This window comes from Mercenaria mercenaria, chromosome 4, assembly GCF_021730395.1.
Source record: "Mercenaria mercenaria strain notata chromosome 4, MADL_Memer_1, whole genome shotgun sequence".
NCBI lineage: Eukaryota > Metazoa > Mollusca > Bivalvia > Venerida > Veneridae > Mercenaria > Mercenaria mercenaria.
This window is the reverse complement of record NC_069364.1, coordinates 27,821,253-27,839,002: the sequence shown is the minus strand read 5'-3', so window position 1 is coordinate 27,839,002 and position 17,750 is coordinate 27,821,253. Positions and strand designations below refer to the sequence as shown.

The 17,750-nt window shown below is 35.5% G+C and overlaps 1 protein-coding gene across 5 annotated transcripts in view; it reads right to left on the bottom strand.

Moving 5' to 3' along the window:
- The window catches only part of LOC123552781 (afadin-like), an 89,605-nt gene extending 73,720 nt beyond the window's left edge, over nt 1–15,885 (bottom strand). For all 5 annotated transcript variants that reach the window (XM_053540830.1, XM_053540832.1, XM_053540833.1 and 2 more), the window contains exons 1-2: nt 15,611–15,885; nt 7,565–7,757 (exon numbers count right to left, since the gene is read on the bottom strand). In XM_053540830.1, the coding sequence (XP_053396805.1) occupies nt 7,565–7,757; nt 15,611–15,715 (298 nt within the window). In that variant the 5' untranslated portion in view covers nt 15,716–15,885. The remainder of the gene's footprint in view (nt 1–7,564; nt 7,758–15,610) is intronic.
- Nucleotides 15,886–17,750: the final 1,865 nt, after the last annotated feature.

Genomic DNA, 17,750 nt, shown 5'->3' with positions numbered 1-17,750 from the left:
CTCAATTTAGGTCTGAAATGAAGGTGAACATGCATTAACATTATTCTACTCGAGGACTTAAAAAAACGAAGCTCTAAATTGGTCTGAACACAACTCATAAATTATGTAAATTCCTTACCCCACCCACTCTCGTATAAAATACTGATGATTTTCACATGAAAAATAGAAAATAGAAATGCATCAACATGTATTTACCCATACCAAAATAATGTAGATTGATGTTATCAAATAAATGAGTGTGTGTTTTCATCCAATTTTCAATGAAATAAGTCCAGTTTATTAGCAAATTAATTTGGTAAACATTGGAAGAAAATGGCGTAACTCCGTAAGGGGAAATAACACTCCTGTTCTAAAAATAGTAATGGGTTGGTTTTTCCAACAATTATTTATGTGATTTTATTACCGAGCAAAATTTTTCTTTGAATAATCAAAATTCATTTCAGTTGGGAATTATTTCTTATGACTGGGAGTTTTTTTGCTTCAAATTGGTAAAAATGGAGCTTAATTGGCATTGAGAATGGGCAGATATTCGCCCCGTGAGACAGGTGGAAAAGGCCCTGCTTGTCTAATCCCTTATCAAAACAAACAATTAATAATTCACCTGTGAAAAACAACTCTTTCCTCCAGCAACATGTGTGGCAAACATGTATAATACACAACAGTCGGTGACACTTTGATTTACTGTGTAAACATGTTTGGCACTCCTCGGTAATTATCAACCCAGTCATAATACTGATTTTTATTTTTTGAAAAGCGGGAGAAATATGGTTTTGGTCGGGAGACGGGAGGCAAGGTGAAAAAATCGGGATTTTGACCCTCCCGCGCGGGAGATCACATGTATGATGTGCGTAATTATGTGATTGACATAAAAGTAACTCACAAATAGTGCTTTATTTACAGAAAAGACGTCTACCACTGGTAAACTGCTTTGAACTGTGCTAAACTGTTTTTTTCTGAATCAGAAGAACTTTTAAACAACATTTAAAACATTTTCTCTTTTTAATCATTGCAAAAAAGTTAAAAAATTAGGAATTTTTGTGAAAAAATAGGGCCTTTTTAGGAATTTCCTTTGATTTTTTTAAAAAAATAGGAATTTTAGCCGAATTGAAAAAAAATAGGAAAAAGTAGGAATTTTAGGGACGCTAGACAGCCTGCTATTGGTGACAAATGCCCCAAAAGCATGCCCAAGAATGCTACAACTGTCTGTGCAAAAAAAAACACACACATTTTGTGACCTTGACCCAAGAGGCCCGGGTCATAAGCATAACACACCTTCTCAATATGGTTAACATCTGTGTCACAAAACATTTTCAAATCACTTGATAAATGGCAGAGTTACTGACCTGACAAGAAACACCTATGAGTACTAAGTGTGACCTTGACCTTGGAGCTAGGAGTCTATGTCTTGCGCATGACACATCATCTCCAGGGCCCACACTGGGCTGAAAAAAGTTGGAGCCACCTTTTTTCTCGGGAAGGGTAGGGAGGGTGCTGGAGAGGTTTCCCTTCCCGCGGCATGTTGAAAATTTTTGTTACTTCCCATAAGCAAATGGTGATATTCTAGCTATATAGGGGGACTTTTGAATGAAAGTGGGTATACCTCTAAAGCAAGTTTTGTATTCTAAAATGTTGTTGGATGTTTGAAGCAACCTGTCTGAAATATTTTTCCATTACAGCTTCTTTTTGTTGTGGGCCTACTATGTAAATGCATGGCCCGGGGGCTGTGTTTTTGGTGCTCTGTGCTTCCCAGAAATCTACCCTGATACAGGATTACATTTCAAATCCATTCCTAACTTTTAAAGACATTCAAAAAACATGGCAAACACCTTTACTAATTACTTACTAAGATCACAGACACGGGTCCAGTGTATTTTTTTTTTATTTTTTTTTTTGATTAATATAAAAAAACAACCTTTTTTCACAGAAATATGCTTTCTATATGCCAGTCACAGTGTCGTGTATGATATTGTGACCGGATTTTTTGTCATCATTTTTTTTTCATTTGACTAACATACAAAAAGTATATTTGTGTGAAAAAAAGGATTATAATTATATTAAACAAAAAATACACTGGACCCGTGCCTGTGACTAACATACTGTCTGACGGTGGCGACAACGTTAAAAAATTCATCAAACCATTCATTATTTTGCCGATTTATTTATTAATTATTTGATCCATGGAAATTAAAGGCATCAATCATTTAATCTGCCGTAATGACAACAAAACAAAAAGATTATTTTAACCCGATAATCGGTTGCTAATTGATTGCAAATTGCATCTTCTCGCGTGTCAAGATGTTTATTACACATTGTTATATGTAAAGTAAATGCAGACTGGGTAGTACTATCCCGAAATAAGTTAATTTTATAAGGTAAAATTATCGGAACCAGTCAACTCTTTTTTAACATAATTTCTCGGAGGTTACGATTTAGAACGTCTGAAACAAAATGGCGGTCCAAATAACGAACATTTTTTCATTTTCGCCACTCGAGATTTTTCTTCGCCACTTTCATCGCAGATTCGCCAAATGGCTCGAGTGGCGAACGACAGCGTGGGCCCTGATCTCAATATAGGGAACATTTATGTCAAGTAATTTTAAAATCCTTTCATCAATTACAGAGTAATGGATGGGACAAGAAACAGACCATGTTAACCTTTAACCTGTAAGTGTAAACTTGACCTTAGAGCTAGGGGCCTGGATCTTGCGCATGACATGTCGTCTAATTGTGGGCAAGTAATTTCAAAATCCCTTCATCAATGGCAGTGTTATGGACCGGACACGAAACAGACCCTGTTAACCTTTGATTTTTAAGTGTGACCTTGACCTTTGATTTCTTGCGCATGACACATTGTCTCATGGTGAACATCCATGCCAAATTATTTCAAAATCCCTTCCATCTTTTCAAAATCCCTTCATGGATGGCAGAATTACAGCCCGGACTAGAATTTACACGGACGGATGCACACACAGACGGACGGAGACAGTGCGATTTTAATATGCCCAACTTTGGGGGCATAAAAATAAACAAATCAAGAACAAACATTTTTTAAATGCAGAAGTACAATTATATATCAATACTATCTGAAGGTTATAATATGTTTGCAAACTTACTGGTAACCTGCTTCAACTAGAGTTTTTTTAATTTATGGACGTAAACTTCAGACTACGAAATGTGAAAGAAAATTACAGTATTTCACAACTTTATTTCTGACTTTCAGACTTAATACCTACACAGAATCTCACAGGAGTTACTTGCACTGCGTTTATTAACTTTTAACCTTATTTACACGTATTCGCTGCAATTCTAACTTGAAGCCTCCACACCTGGAGTTAAACGGTCTACCACTGCGCCATCCCATGTGATAATTTAATAGAAAACAACCATATAATTTGTAACTTTAAAAAAAATGTTTCGAAAATGTGTCTCGTAATTGGTTACTCATTTTTGGAGATGCTGTTAATATTCACGATTATTATTCTTCGTGACTATTTAGTGAAAATAAAACTGTTGTACATACTATCCTATCTACCGTGCAAGATCTCACTCAGTAGCTTAAAGTAATGAACTGTTATCATTTACATCACAATTTACCATTTACATCCGAAATGAAATTCAAAACGTACTCCATACATTAATGTTGATAATCATTATGATTAAACAAGTCTTCCATGGGGAAAAAAAACTCATAAGAAATTTCTAAATCGTACATATTTTCATCTAATTTTGTCCAAGTGGTGTTAATGGTCAATATTAAGAAGCTGGCAAGTGAAAGTAATTCATAACAATCTATCAAACTGTATATTAAATGACTCAAGGAATGAGAACTATTTTTCTCTAGGCAAGTACGTTATAAAATATAATTATATACAAACAAATCGAAGCTCTCCATTAAAAAGTATTGCAAAAAGTAAGTATGAATGTATGTTTATGTAAATATACTTATTCGCTATATTTATATATACTGCAGAAACAGGTCTTGTATTTGTGAGTACCAAACTTCATCGCAATACTTGCTGCTCATTTTTGCATCGTTATACTTTCATCCACTATATTTTTAAAACAGTGTCTTTTTTTTTGGTAAGTTTTACAAAGTTGTTGACACGAACTGAGTTTGAATTCCTTGAATAGCAAAACTTAAACAGTAACATGTTCTCTGCAAGTTATGGGCACTTTGCTCATATAAATAACAGCACTCAGACGGACAGTAGTTGACCTTAGACATCATCACCAGTCTAAAATCAGAGGTTCTGTGCTTTATATGTTAAGGACATACCAACTTAACTACGTTAGTTCAACAAAACCATACAGATAATTCTAGCAAGATGGTAGCAGACCCCCAAAACTGTACATCAAGCATTATGAGAGGCACTGACAAGCCAGCTAGACTGGAAGGGGTTGGTACCGGACGGGATGGGGTAACAGACGGTCAAAGGAGTTCCAAACAACTTATTCTGAGAGAGGCAAGAAAGACTTAGAAGTTGACAACATTCTGCTCCTACTACCTCAATCTAAAGGCTGCATGTACAGCTTTAAGACTTTCAAAGGTGCCACACATTCCAAGTTGGTCGGTCCTGCATTGAGTGCAAATGTTTACTATGTTTTTATGGTATTTTAAAGTAAGCACAAGTTTGTATTGCTAATCAAAGGCAGGTAAGGGTGACCCGTTTTACCTTTATGCTGGAATGCGAGAAATGTCATACATTCAGCAAAAATATGACAATCCTTTGTAGGTAGCTACACAATACTAAATTAAAGGCCTGCCTACTATAATATGTATTCATGATCATGGATTATTTACTATACTTACAAACTGAATATTTTATTATCAATGACCACAAAATGTTACTGTAGTTCTGGCCTTTTTAGTCAAAGCGTATTTCCTTCTTTCTTGGACAAATTAAATTGTAATTTGGTCAACAACGCACTTTAAAATGAAAAAAAAGTCTAAAATCATTCATTGATTGCTACAGGGTTATGAAAGTGGTTTTCCCAATTACAGAGTTGTGACTCCTGATGAAACAGTTTCAATAAATACATCTTTTGCACAGTCCTTCTAAATATTAACTTATTCTTTATGAGAAAAATATGCAGTGGACGCAAATACTGACTTGGGTGCAAGTGGTGGGATAGGCAACCATTCCTTATACGCATGTTTAATAACTACAAAACTGTGATATACCTGGACCTGTGTCCAAGAGAACATGGACAGAAGACAAAATACCTGATGTCAAATTTCTTGACCTATTTCATAGCCCTACTTACAAAGTTACAATAGACGCAGATAGCGTTACAAAGTTTTAACAAATTGATGTTACAATTGTTACTATTATCTGACACACTACACCCATTTTTGCAACACTGGATTCAAAGGTTTGGTTTGAAACCTAATACAGCATACTGACACAGATGGTAGCTAATTATACCTTGATTGTCCACAAATGAAATATTTAGAATAATGTGGTTTTAACAACTACCACAATACTAACAATTTTTTCCGACACTGCTTATTTGGCAAATGAAATGGGCGAATGAAATGTGTGAGAAATCTAAGCAAAGGGATTTTAAAAAGAGATAAAAGTTTTCCCCCATAATCAAAATATTATTTTTTATTAAACCTAATGTTTTACTTTTTATACATTTGCAACTAAGGACAGCTGAAATGTGTGTAGGCTGTGTTGCGGGGGTGGCAATCAGATCAATAGTGAGTGATTTACAAACATTGATAAATCATTTTTTGTGCATATAGTATGGTACACTTCAAAACAAAAACAGTTTGAGTATCATAAAATCATCCTTCTATCAAAATAATGTAATTTTGTATTTGACAGTTATGAGAGTAACATGATGTATCTTTATGCATAAAACTCTCTCAAACCCAGGGATTCATCAATTTTTGAAGAGATGGTACTGTGAAATCATTAATATTCGTGGGGGGCTAATTTTTGTGGATTTCGTGGTTAAATCAATCCACAAATTTTAATCCGAATGAACAAGTAAACTTCCCATTCAATTTATGTTCAAAATTTGAAATTCACAAATTCACATCCCCAAGAAATTGCCATTTTGACCAAAACCAAGAAATTTCATGCCCATGAAATAAAATGATTTTACAGTATAAAGAAGTGACTTCTTAAATGTTAGATAAGTGGTTGGTTTGATGGGTTCTATTTTGAACTTAATTTGCAAACGGAAAAGCAGCTAGAGCTTTAGACAAATACAGCAGGGGCAAGTCCACCATTTTGCTATACTCCCTGCAACCTCAAACCATCATTGTTTTACTGTAGTCTATTTTGTCTTTTACTTGATGAGCAATAAGTTAAGACAATTGGCATGCCGACAATGTATCATTCAATTATGACCTTTACAGAATACCATATTTGGCACTAGAGCCAATTATACAAGCAGACATGACTTTTTCCAGTGGTTTTGCTTTGTTTATAAAAGGAATTACATTTATAATAGAATTTCCATGGGACTGGTTCCAGACTGACTCTTGGGGCACTGTTTAATATTTCAATATTTAATATTTGCTGCAAAAGACTTGAAAGTACTTGCATATTTAACTTCACAACAGAGCTACATCAATTATACAGAACCTTTTTCATAGCTTCAAAATGAGCAGCAAAAATGTCTTGTGCCTAAAATGTCAACTTTGCATAAAAACATTTGTCCTTGTTTAAATGCGTTGTACAAACTAATTGGCTTTAATTAGACTTATTATCACAAATATCTAGTGGAAAGAGGAATTAAAATTACTCCAGTGTAAAATCCAATTGATTTCTTTGTAAGTCCTTCAATAAATTCATTCTGAAACCATGAATTAGAAGTTTGTCTATTACTGAATAAGTAACTAACAGAAGAATATATATTTATATTTTCTGTTCCATTTCTTTGAAGGTAACTGTATGATAATTAACTAGTTTATAACTTTAAATAATTTATCACATTTTTGCGAAAAAAGTATACAGTAATTTGTAAATGGGTATCTAACAAACAGTGTCCAAAACTAGAAAGCCTGAGAGTATAGAAACCTTTCTAGAAACCACCATCATTATCTCAACCTTTAACCTTTAGCATGCTAGGTAAATTGTCGTCTGCTGGAAATGTCGTCTGCTAAAATTGTTAAGTTCATTCAATTTGCTCCAAAATTGGAAGAAATATTGTCAGAGTAGCAAACAGCTTGGAACCTGATCAGACGCCGATTTAATCGGCGTCTGATCTGGTTCCAAGCTGTTTGCAAAGGCTGTTAAATTCGCCTGCAGCAGGCTAAGAGTTAAAGTAACTAAGCATCTGTGTCTTAGTCTCAAAACTTAATTTTTCACCTCAACAGAGCATACCTGGTTGTCAGTCATATTTTTTTTAGGAGACAATATGTATACATATTACATTTTTTCTTCTAAAGTGGTTTATAAGAAAAACATTTATGCGATATAAAGTCTTAATAAATTTAAAACGTAAAATTTCAATTAACATGTCTTGTGCCAAGCACTGATACACACCAGTTGTCACATCTATCACTCAATTGATCTTGCAAAAGTTTTCTTTTCTTCTCAAACCTTACCTCCATTTATGTGCACTTCAAACAAGTTATATCTGTTTGCTGTAAGCATGCGCATGTCTGGACGAAATTTCTCAACCAGTACATCCACAACTTCCTTAGTGGTTGCCGAACTGGCCACCCGTATACACTTGGTAACAACATTATGGTCATCATCTTGGAAGTAGAATCTTACAACACCATGGAACTCCAAACTCTGAAAGAAATTCATTCATTTTGAATACATATAAATTATTGTACAAAGACAATCTTGAAATGTGAGAAGATCTGTTGCACTTTAAAGTTTTGCTGGGATTAAAATCAAGTGGACAGACTATTGATGAAATACTCCAGCAAGACTTGAACCAATAAAGGGGAGTTGCAAATAATCTAGAAAATGATCTTAAAGTCAGTGACTGTACCACACTGCTGCACAATAAAACACCAGTCGCAAAGACAGTTCTAATACAAGGGGCAGGACGTGAAGTGGTTGCACACTTGGTTCAAGCGAGCGAAATGGTTGCAAACTTTCAAAATGGCGGATATTTACTGACATCTTCGCGTGTTCGCTTGCTTTTTTATTAGGTAAGTGTGTTTCTATGGTATTCTGAACTCTACGGGTATGTGCATGCACTAGTTCCATGTCTACGTCACACTCAGTTTTGTGTTTCAGCGTCGTAGACATCGAATTCTCAAAGTTATTGAAGTTATAAAATGGTCATGTCAATGTTTTGATATTTGAAATGTGTCGTTTCTTGCCTATTTTTTCATTCTAATGATCAAACTAGCCTGCTTTGGGACCCTTAAACGTGACAAAACAACTCATTGTGAAGAACTCTATAAGAATTTGGTTCTGCATGTTTTCAGGGGTAGTGCTATACCCAAATAAATCTTGTTCAAGCTCTTTTTTGTTGCACACTTGCACTTCAAGCAATTTCGGACGCAAACATTTTCTGGAAAAATAGTGTCCAACTCACGAAAAATGTTTATTGCGCAACTCGTGGTACATTTTTTTCCTGTTTAGGTTTGTAAATTTTTACATCGTCATACGGCCCTTTAATATTTTAATATAAATGTTTTGATAAAAAAAAACATGCCATGTTTCAGTGAAACCTGGTAGGGAGTATTGCGCGACAAACAACTGAATGTTCTAATTTTATCAATTTCGAGTGTTACATAATAATCTGAAAAATACTTTAAATGTCCTTTTTGATATTTTAGGTTGAAGTCCTACATACATCATGCCAAGATATAAAAAGATCCCTAAATTTACAAAGCGAAAAACAAGCAAGACTTACAACATGAAAAGAAGCTTCATTATAGACTAAGAATAATTCATGAAATACCTAATAACTACACTTGCACTCACTCAGCTACTGTCCTACCTAAAATAACTGCTGCGTTTAAAGGTAATAACAATAGCCAGTAACAAAATGCGTGTTACTTTTGCTTTGTTGCAAATGGCATTGTCTAACAAAGAGAGAAAACTACGATGTCATTTCTGCCAAATTTTGTAGGCTATATACCAAAACGAAAAAAAAGAAATTGTTCTTTGTTTTGTATAAAATTCAGCAACTTCAGATCAATTTTGATAAAGTTGATAGATTTGCACTCCGTTGTAGACCTATTTTCAACAGGATACACATCTTTGTTACAAGAAATCGAAAAGAAAAAGGGGTGTCAAATAGTATGCAGTGAAATGCAAGTCAATTGGTTTAAAAGGTAACCTTATATTGCCGCATAATACATGCCCTACTTTCGTTTTCAAGTAAACAACTTGAATATATGCGAAAAAGTGTCTTCTTATGTAAAATACATTTCAAGAGTGAAATAATGCCCACTTACGCGCATATGCTTTACAATGGAAAACAATTAGGGTCTATTTATCAGGGACTTTTTCGACACCACGGAAGCACATTTTTTACCAAATTAAATAATAAGGATAACTATATTTTATTTACTTTCAGCAATTATTCATACATTTATTTCTCAGAAAACCTTCAGTAAAACATTCTGCGCAGTTCCATTACAGAATCATACTATATGTGAAAGTCGAGAAATTTACGTTTTACTGATACCTCCCTATGTCCACTTCTCAGCCAAAAATGTCACCTTATGTGCAAGCTTTACATTTTTTCCAGTGTTTTACAAGAGTCTAGAAAATGTTTGAACGCGCAGAAGGTAAAATGATCACAGCTTCATTTAAAATGTCACGGATTTAACAAGTCCATTGTGACTTCATGTCTTTATCAGTACAGTAATACGGAATTTGACTAGCCCCAGATTTGGTGAAATCATCACCCCAAGTGCGAATGTTTGGTCCAAAATCATAGAAAACTAAAAAAATAAACCTCTATTTAGTGCTCAAATGTATTTATACGTGATTGGAAATAGAATTATTACATTCCAGTCTGTCTGCTGCCACTTCTAGAAAATTACATGATTTGCCTCTTCAGCGAGTTGCACAATAAACATTTTCCGAGAGTTGGTCACTATTTTTCCAGAAACAGTTTGCGTCCGAAATTGCTTGAAGTGCAAGTGTGCGACAAAAAAGAGCTTGAACAAGATTTATTTGGGTAAAGCACTACCCCTGAAAGCTTGCAGAACCAAACTTTTATAGAGTTCTTCACAATGAGTTGTTTTGTCACGTTAAAGGGTCCCAAAACAGGCTAGTTTGATCATTAGAATGAAAAAAATAGGCAAGAAACGACGCATTTCAAATATCAAAACACTGACATGATCATTTTATAACTTCAATAACTTCGAGAATTCGATGTCCACGACGCTGAAACGCAAAACAGAGTGTGACATAGACATGGAACTAGTGCATGCACATACCCGCAGAGTTCAGAATACCATAGAAACACACTTACCTGATAAAAAAAGCAAGCGATCACGCGAAGATGTCAGTAAATATCCGCCATTTTGTAAGTTTGCAACCATTTCGCTCGCTTGAACCAAGTGTGCAACCACTTCACATCCTGCCCCTTGTAATAAATTGTGCCCAGCATGATAAGGGTTAAATTCTCAAGTTAGCACTTTGATGTGTTACTAAGTTCAAGCACAGATCATGATCTACACTGGTCGCAAGGACAGTTCTAATAAATTGTGGCCAGCATGATAAGGATTAAATTCTGAAGTTAGCACTTCGATGTGTTACTAAGTTCAAGCCTAGAAGCATCAGGAGTTTGACAATTAAAGAAATAACATTCACCTGTTCTAAACCATATACAGTTCTCTGCACCCGACGTCTCTTGAAATTCATAAAACCAAAACAGCCTAGAAGACTCATACTTCCTACTACATGAAGTTATCGCTTCCGGTAAATGGGTTAAATCAGAAAACTAGATGAACTTCTCATTTACAACTTTTAATATATGATTCTTCATTTTGCAGGAATGTCATAAAATTTATCAGAAATTCTGGTCAATTCAGTTTCTAATGAATGTTTAATAATAGAATTTGTTTGAATATGCACTGAATGTTTTTTTTGTAAAAATTTAATTTTTTACTGCCAACCTGACCAACAGAACAAGACCCAGAGAAAGGAATGTCAGCTGCCGCTGTTCAGTGTTTATTTTGTTACAAAAAGCAAGAAAACTGAAGAATGCAAGAAATTCCAACAAAATGGTTCTAAAGAATGGCAGTGCAGGCACCAACCTAACCTCTGTGCAAAGTGACTAGGTGTACACTTAATAGCAAAAACACGGCACACCCTACCAATTACTAAAGCAGCATTTCACAGTAAACTCCCAAAGCAAATGCATGCACATGTATATATCAATTAACAAAACTTAATCATTCATAATTCAACATCCTCATGACTATTATCAAAGGTCAATAAATTCCTGTATTATATAGTTCACTGATCATGGCACAGATTACAACATCCAAATGTCACCCCTGAGATTTCATATGACATATCTTTATATATGCCCATATTATTCCAATTTCCAACAAATAGAATGATAATTCCTGATACTGCCTAAGAACATCACAAAAGTACTGAAGCTGCAGGCAAACTTGCTAATTCCATAAATTTGCAATATGTATGAAACATTTACAATCCATAACATTTTGCATACAGTCTGTAGAACATCTAAAAGCCACCGCCTTTATGATGCTTAAGATTTTTATTTATTTAATTTTTAATGTAACTAAGCATGGTGGCTTTAGGGAGACCCAAAGAGTCCCAAGTCAGGTCAGCTCCTATAGACATATTTGCTGTATAATAATATAAGCATGATCTGTTAAAAATTACTTTTCACCTAAATACTTTTACATTAGGGACTTAATTTTTCTCTATCCAAGATGTTACTTAAAACTCAGCGATAGACAAAAGTCAATGTACCCACAGAGCAGTTAATATAAGTAAAAAGGGGGTGAGGGACAAAAAAATATTCCTGCTCTGTATTGCATTAAACTTAAGTGGTGGATTGCATAAAGTTTCTCCATAGAGTTAATTATGCTAAAACAAAAACATCTAGAAAACTCATCTCAAAACTCAAAAGCCAATCTTTCATCAATGATGATGCACTAACAGGAGAAAATTAGATAGGTAAAACATATGTTTAATGTCTTTTTGAGCAAAGAATCAGTACAAAAACAAAGTTATGTCTTAGAACAAATGGTAAAGTCATCAAAGTTACAGCTGTCCTGAAAGTCAAATTATCTGTCAAGAAATGGGAGTACTATTTAAGGCTCCATACTTTTTACAGCTCTAAAATGACCATGAACAAGAAGGCTAAACAGCCTTGTATCGCCCACCTGACCTAGTTACTGACCCAGGTACATTTGTAATCAGATAATCTGACCTCATTTCATTACAACAAAATATTTTGACCCATGTGTTTTATTAAAATCAGGTGAACCATTAAAGTTAATCAATTATTTGACACAGTGACCTAGTTTTGGACTCAAGCTGACCAAGTTTTGAATTCAACTAAATTTTATAGTCTCAACTTGACAAGGTTAGTGACCTTGAATTTTCACTACTAATGGCATGCCCTAAAGATCTGATGGTCATCCACAAAGTCATACTGACCGGAAACCATTCTCAGTCTCAATGTCACTGTGACCTTGACCTCTGACATACTAACCCCATATAACTAAGCGATCATCTACTGACGCGCAATCATTATTGCGAAGTTTGACTTCTGCGAGACTAAGCACAGAGCTCCAGATAAGATGCGTATTTGCGTAAATACGTTTTGAAATTTACAAAAAACGCATTTAAAACAAACCTACGCGTACTGATACGCATTGAAAAAACGGGATACGTATTTTACTCGATTAAAGTGCGTAATCCAATATTATCATAAATCAAGCACATCCTTTTTGTAATCGAGTACATCAAACAAAAATGGCGTCTCATAAAAGCAAACGCAAACAATATCGTAAAATAATGTTATTTTCTTCTTAAAGTATATTAAAGCGTGTGACAAGAGATGACTTGGACAATGCCTATCGCTAAGTACGTGATCTATGATATATTATGGGTAACTGTTGAAGAAGCAGAAGCACCATACATGTGGGTGTTTCTGAAAAAACAAACATTGACAGTCAAAGTATCACTGGCTGTTGATATATCGCAGTGGTCAGTAATTTAAATTAAGATGTAGTGTAAGATGTAATGTATGCAGTAAACAAAATGTTAAAACTATCTGAATGAAGGCTCAAAAAATATTCAGGAAAACAGCATTGGTCGACAAAGGCACTTCAGCGGAGCACATGAATATCAGAAAATTATACAAACAAACAGTTATTATTATTACCCTTTTAAATAATTTCGAATTCTGAAAAACCATTTAGAATTCTAAAATACCCTTTTGAAAAATATGTAGGAGTAAAATACCCTTTGAAAAAAAACTAGGGGGTAAAATACCCTTTAACCTAAAATCTTATGTGGAGCTCTGTAAGCATTTTCTAGTTATTATCTAAAACCAAATATATCTATTCCTTCACTTTTCCATTGCAAAAAATTTTAGTTCAACCACAATGCTTCGAAAATATTAAATATAGGCCTGTACTCCTAGACAATCCTCTACAGTCTTGTCTTGTTTACAAATCTGTCTGGTAGACATTGCCTAAATATATGATGATATATATACACAATTCTAACAAGTAACATGGCTCGTTTTCACTGCTAGTTAAACAACGAAGAAGTTCTAACTCTGTACATTTTATATGCGATAAACGGTTGACACACAAGACTGGTAAAAGAGCACTATGACATCAAATTGCCCCATGACATCCTGTTCATTTCAACCAATGCTGAATTTAGCATCCCTGTACACATAATTGGTCCTAGTTTACGATGTTTATTGAAGCTTGGGAGTCATAGGACAAAAGTTTCTGCCGTGAGAAGCAAGCTTTAACTCCATAATTAATTGTTTACAAACACCTGGAAATACACAAGTTTTGACAGAGAGCAATATAAGTGGGTGGAGTCACCTGCTCGTCATCTATAGCCGCATATAGCCAATCAGCGTTGCGATTGTTAGCATTACACCACAGGACAGATCTACGCAATTACATGTGATGCCACCAGAATAAGAACAATCAAGGCCTTCTTGTAGTTTGTTGTCTAATTTATAATTTCAAGTGTATAACGGTTCATCATTCTGATACTTAAATATAATTATAAATAAAATGCCACTCAGGCTAACGCTCTTGTGGTCCAATTCCTGCATCTGAAATCTGAACCATGATAAATTTGACGACAGAGGCCACTCAAAGGCCTTTTCTATTTGTTAAGCAACCGCACCTACTCAATGGTGCCACTTCATTCTCTACCAGTGCAGATACAGAACAACCTGACCAGGGGACAGAGTGTCACAAAGATACACTCATTATATTAGCTAGCTCTCTGGTTCTTAAATGTTAGGCAGTGGCTACGATTACGGTACCGTAATCCTAGCCTCCGGTTCTAGGATTACGGAAGTTCCGTATTTCTAGACAACCCTATGAGAATAGGCTAGGATTACGGAAGTATTTAAGAGGCATCAAATTTATGTTAGGACATGCATAAATGACACTGTAAACTTACTCATTTCACTTAATTTCACTAAATATTTCGTGCTATCGATCGGCCGTTTTGGGTTAGTATAATCTTAATGGCGATGGGCGGAAATATAGAATTATCTATGTTTCGTATATACCTGCATTTTTTTCATCAAGTCACCACAAATGGTCTTTAATAACATACAATGGTTATAAATCATAAAATTCAAAGTATAGAATTTTTTTTAAATCTAACTTTGACACTCATATTTCTAATATATTTCCGCGCGCCGCCATTAAGTTTATACTAACCCAAAACGGCGGATAGAAAACACGAAATAATAAGGCAGGCATGAAAAATTAAGTGAAATAAGTAAGTTTACAACATCATTTATGCGTGTCCTAACATATACTTTATGCCTCTTAAAATACTTCCGTAGTCCTAGCCTATCCTCATAGGGTTGTCTAGGAATACGGAACTCCCGTAATCCTAGAACCGGAGGCTAGGATTACGGTACCGTAATCGTAGCCACTGCCTAAATGTTAGCCCAACTAAGGTGTTTTGAAACCTCTTCTGTCAGTAAGACTCAGTTCAACAGTTCAGACTCAAGAGTTAGTAATATTTAGATAATTTGACAGCACTGACACATTCATGTATATTTATGACTAAGTGACAGTCTATGCACTTGTTGACCAATCCTTGACACTGTAACAGCATACCATAAGAACAGGAAGTTTTGCAAAGGGAAACAACTAGTCCCCCTTTGATGTTTGAGATCAAAGCCAAAGTATGCAGGTAAGAACACAATGAACAAATAATGAAAGTTAATCATTTTACATATACAGTCCACAGCAATACGCAAACAGTCAACAACTGACAATCTTTTGTTTACACACTTGACCTCAAAATACACAAGTCCGCCATTTTGAAAATTTGTTGACGATTTTATCACCTGGTTTACCTGAACAGGTGTCAAGTTTTCAACTTTGCCTTGCTATATTCTCCAATGCACTGATTAAAATCGTTTATAAACTGAATGAAAACATTCATTATTAGCGAATATTTACCTCGTTTGGTGGACTCAATTCAAAAAGATCGTAATGTTCCGAGTTCCACTGACTTATCAAGTTTGCAAGCTTTTGACGATCGCGGATTTCCTCCGGTTTCACCATTTTGAATAAAGTAAATCCAAAAAGTTTATAATAAGTCACTTAGTCGAAAATCTTTCAATTATTTCCATCCAGAAAAGACTCGTTTCATTATGTATATCACATTGTAAACACAAGGGGAATGTTTTACGTAGGTTTACACCGTTTCAACGGCCTCCCATCAAATTGGAATGTACTGCGCATGCGTGGTGAATTATTGATATGCAAATTACCAAGGTGCGCGGAGATTCAAAATTACGTAGGGGTCATCTCAAAGAGTAAAGAAAACAGAATCAGGGGTGGATCTAGGATTTAAGTTGGAGAAGGGGAGGTGTGCGATTGAAGGAGTTGGTAGACTAAGAAAATAGCTCGCTTGTATATATTTAAAAAACAGAGATTAGCCTGGCGCAGGTGACATTTTCAAACTGCCTATCAATTTAACATTAAATATTTTTTGTCCATTTTTTGCTCCACCTCTGTATCAGTTTAGTCTGGATTAGCCTGGCTACCTTGTTATTTTTTCAATCATTTCTCTCTTCTAATTACTGGGTAGAAGAAAATTTAAGGGGCACAAGTACACAAAATTTTATAGCCTCAAGTTATTTCCTGTGAAAAAAAACAGATACTACTTGATAGATGTTCACTAAGCTTTTACCATTAGTGCCCGCTTAGCTCAATAAGGAGACTGGAGAGCGTTGGTCTACAGATCGTGGGGTCATGAGTTCGATCCCCGTGCGGGGCATTTGTTCTCCATGATGATTTGATAAAAGACATTGTGTCTGAAATCATTCAGTATGCTAGGGTTCCTCCAACGTAATCTTCGAGTGCGTAATAAGGACACCAAGTCGCAAGCCTACTTCGCTTTAGTAAGATCCAACCTCGAGTACTGCGCTTCGGTCTGGAATCCCTACACCAAACATAACATTAACAAACTGGAGATGGTTCAACGCAGAGCGGCCCGCTACACCTGCAACAGATACAGGAACACTAGCAGCGTTACGGATATGCTCGACGACCTCCACTGGGAAACGTTAGAGTCCAGACGTGACAAGATCCAGTTAACCATGATGTATCGTATCCGGAACAATCTGGTAGACATCAATGCCACCGACTACCTTAAACCTGCATCTGCACGTACGAGAGCCCAACACTCATCCAAATTTCGGCAACTTTCAGCCAGGACAGACACATACAAGTATAGCGTCTTCCCTCGTACCATCTGCACCTGGAACACACTACCGGCAACAACAGCTGAGGCTCCTGACTTGGTACACTTCAAGCAGGAGCTTGCCAAGATGACATTCTAAGCAGCTATCCTTCTCAGACTGTTTTAAGAACCGATGATGGTTGGAGCAGTACCGGTTGGGTGAATTCCCATTAGGCGCTACGCTTGCCGGGTTGGTCTGACGCTAAGGAACCGACGCAGTCTGAGAACTACCCCTCATGCATTCTCTCTTTGATCTAACTATTTCTATCTTTCCTATTATACATATCTTTTATCTTCATGCTTTTTTTACTTTTCCTGCCACTAGCCGAAACGTAATGGTCAACCTGATGACAGAGTTTCGTATGCTGTAGATGTAGATGTTCATGTGGGGAAGTTGGCAGTTACTTGCGGAGAACAGGTTTGTACTGGTACAGAATCCAGGAACACTGGTTAGGTTAACTGCCTGCCGTTACATGACTGAAATACTGTTGAAAAAATGGTGTTAAACCCAAAACAAACAAACAAAAATAAAAAAATATCTATTCACCCCAGTTATTACATGTTGCCGTCTCATCTTCCATTAAAAAAAATTAAAAAGAAATTCATTTTTTACAGAGCAACATCCAGTTTATTTACTCATCTTTTGTTATAATATTTAAAGGAATGTGTTTTAGAAAAGTGAAAGGCTGTTCTTTCTCATATGTAGCTGGTGAAAATATAGGTACAGGTTTTGAGTTAATCACCAACAATATTCTGCTTAGATACTGGAATACATTAGACAAATATTTGCAGATTTTGGCTATTTCTACAATAACAATTGTTTTATTTTTTGTCAAGTATGCATCCATCACT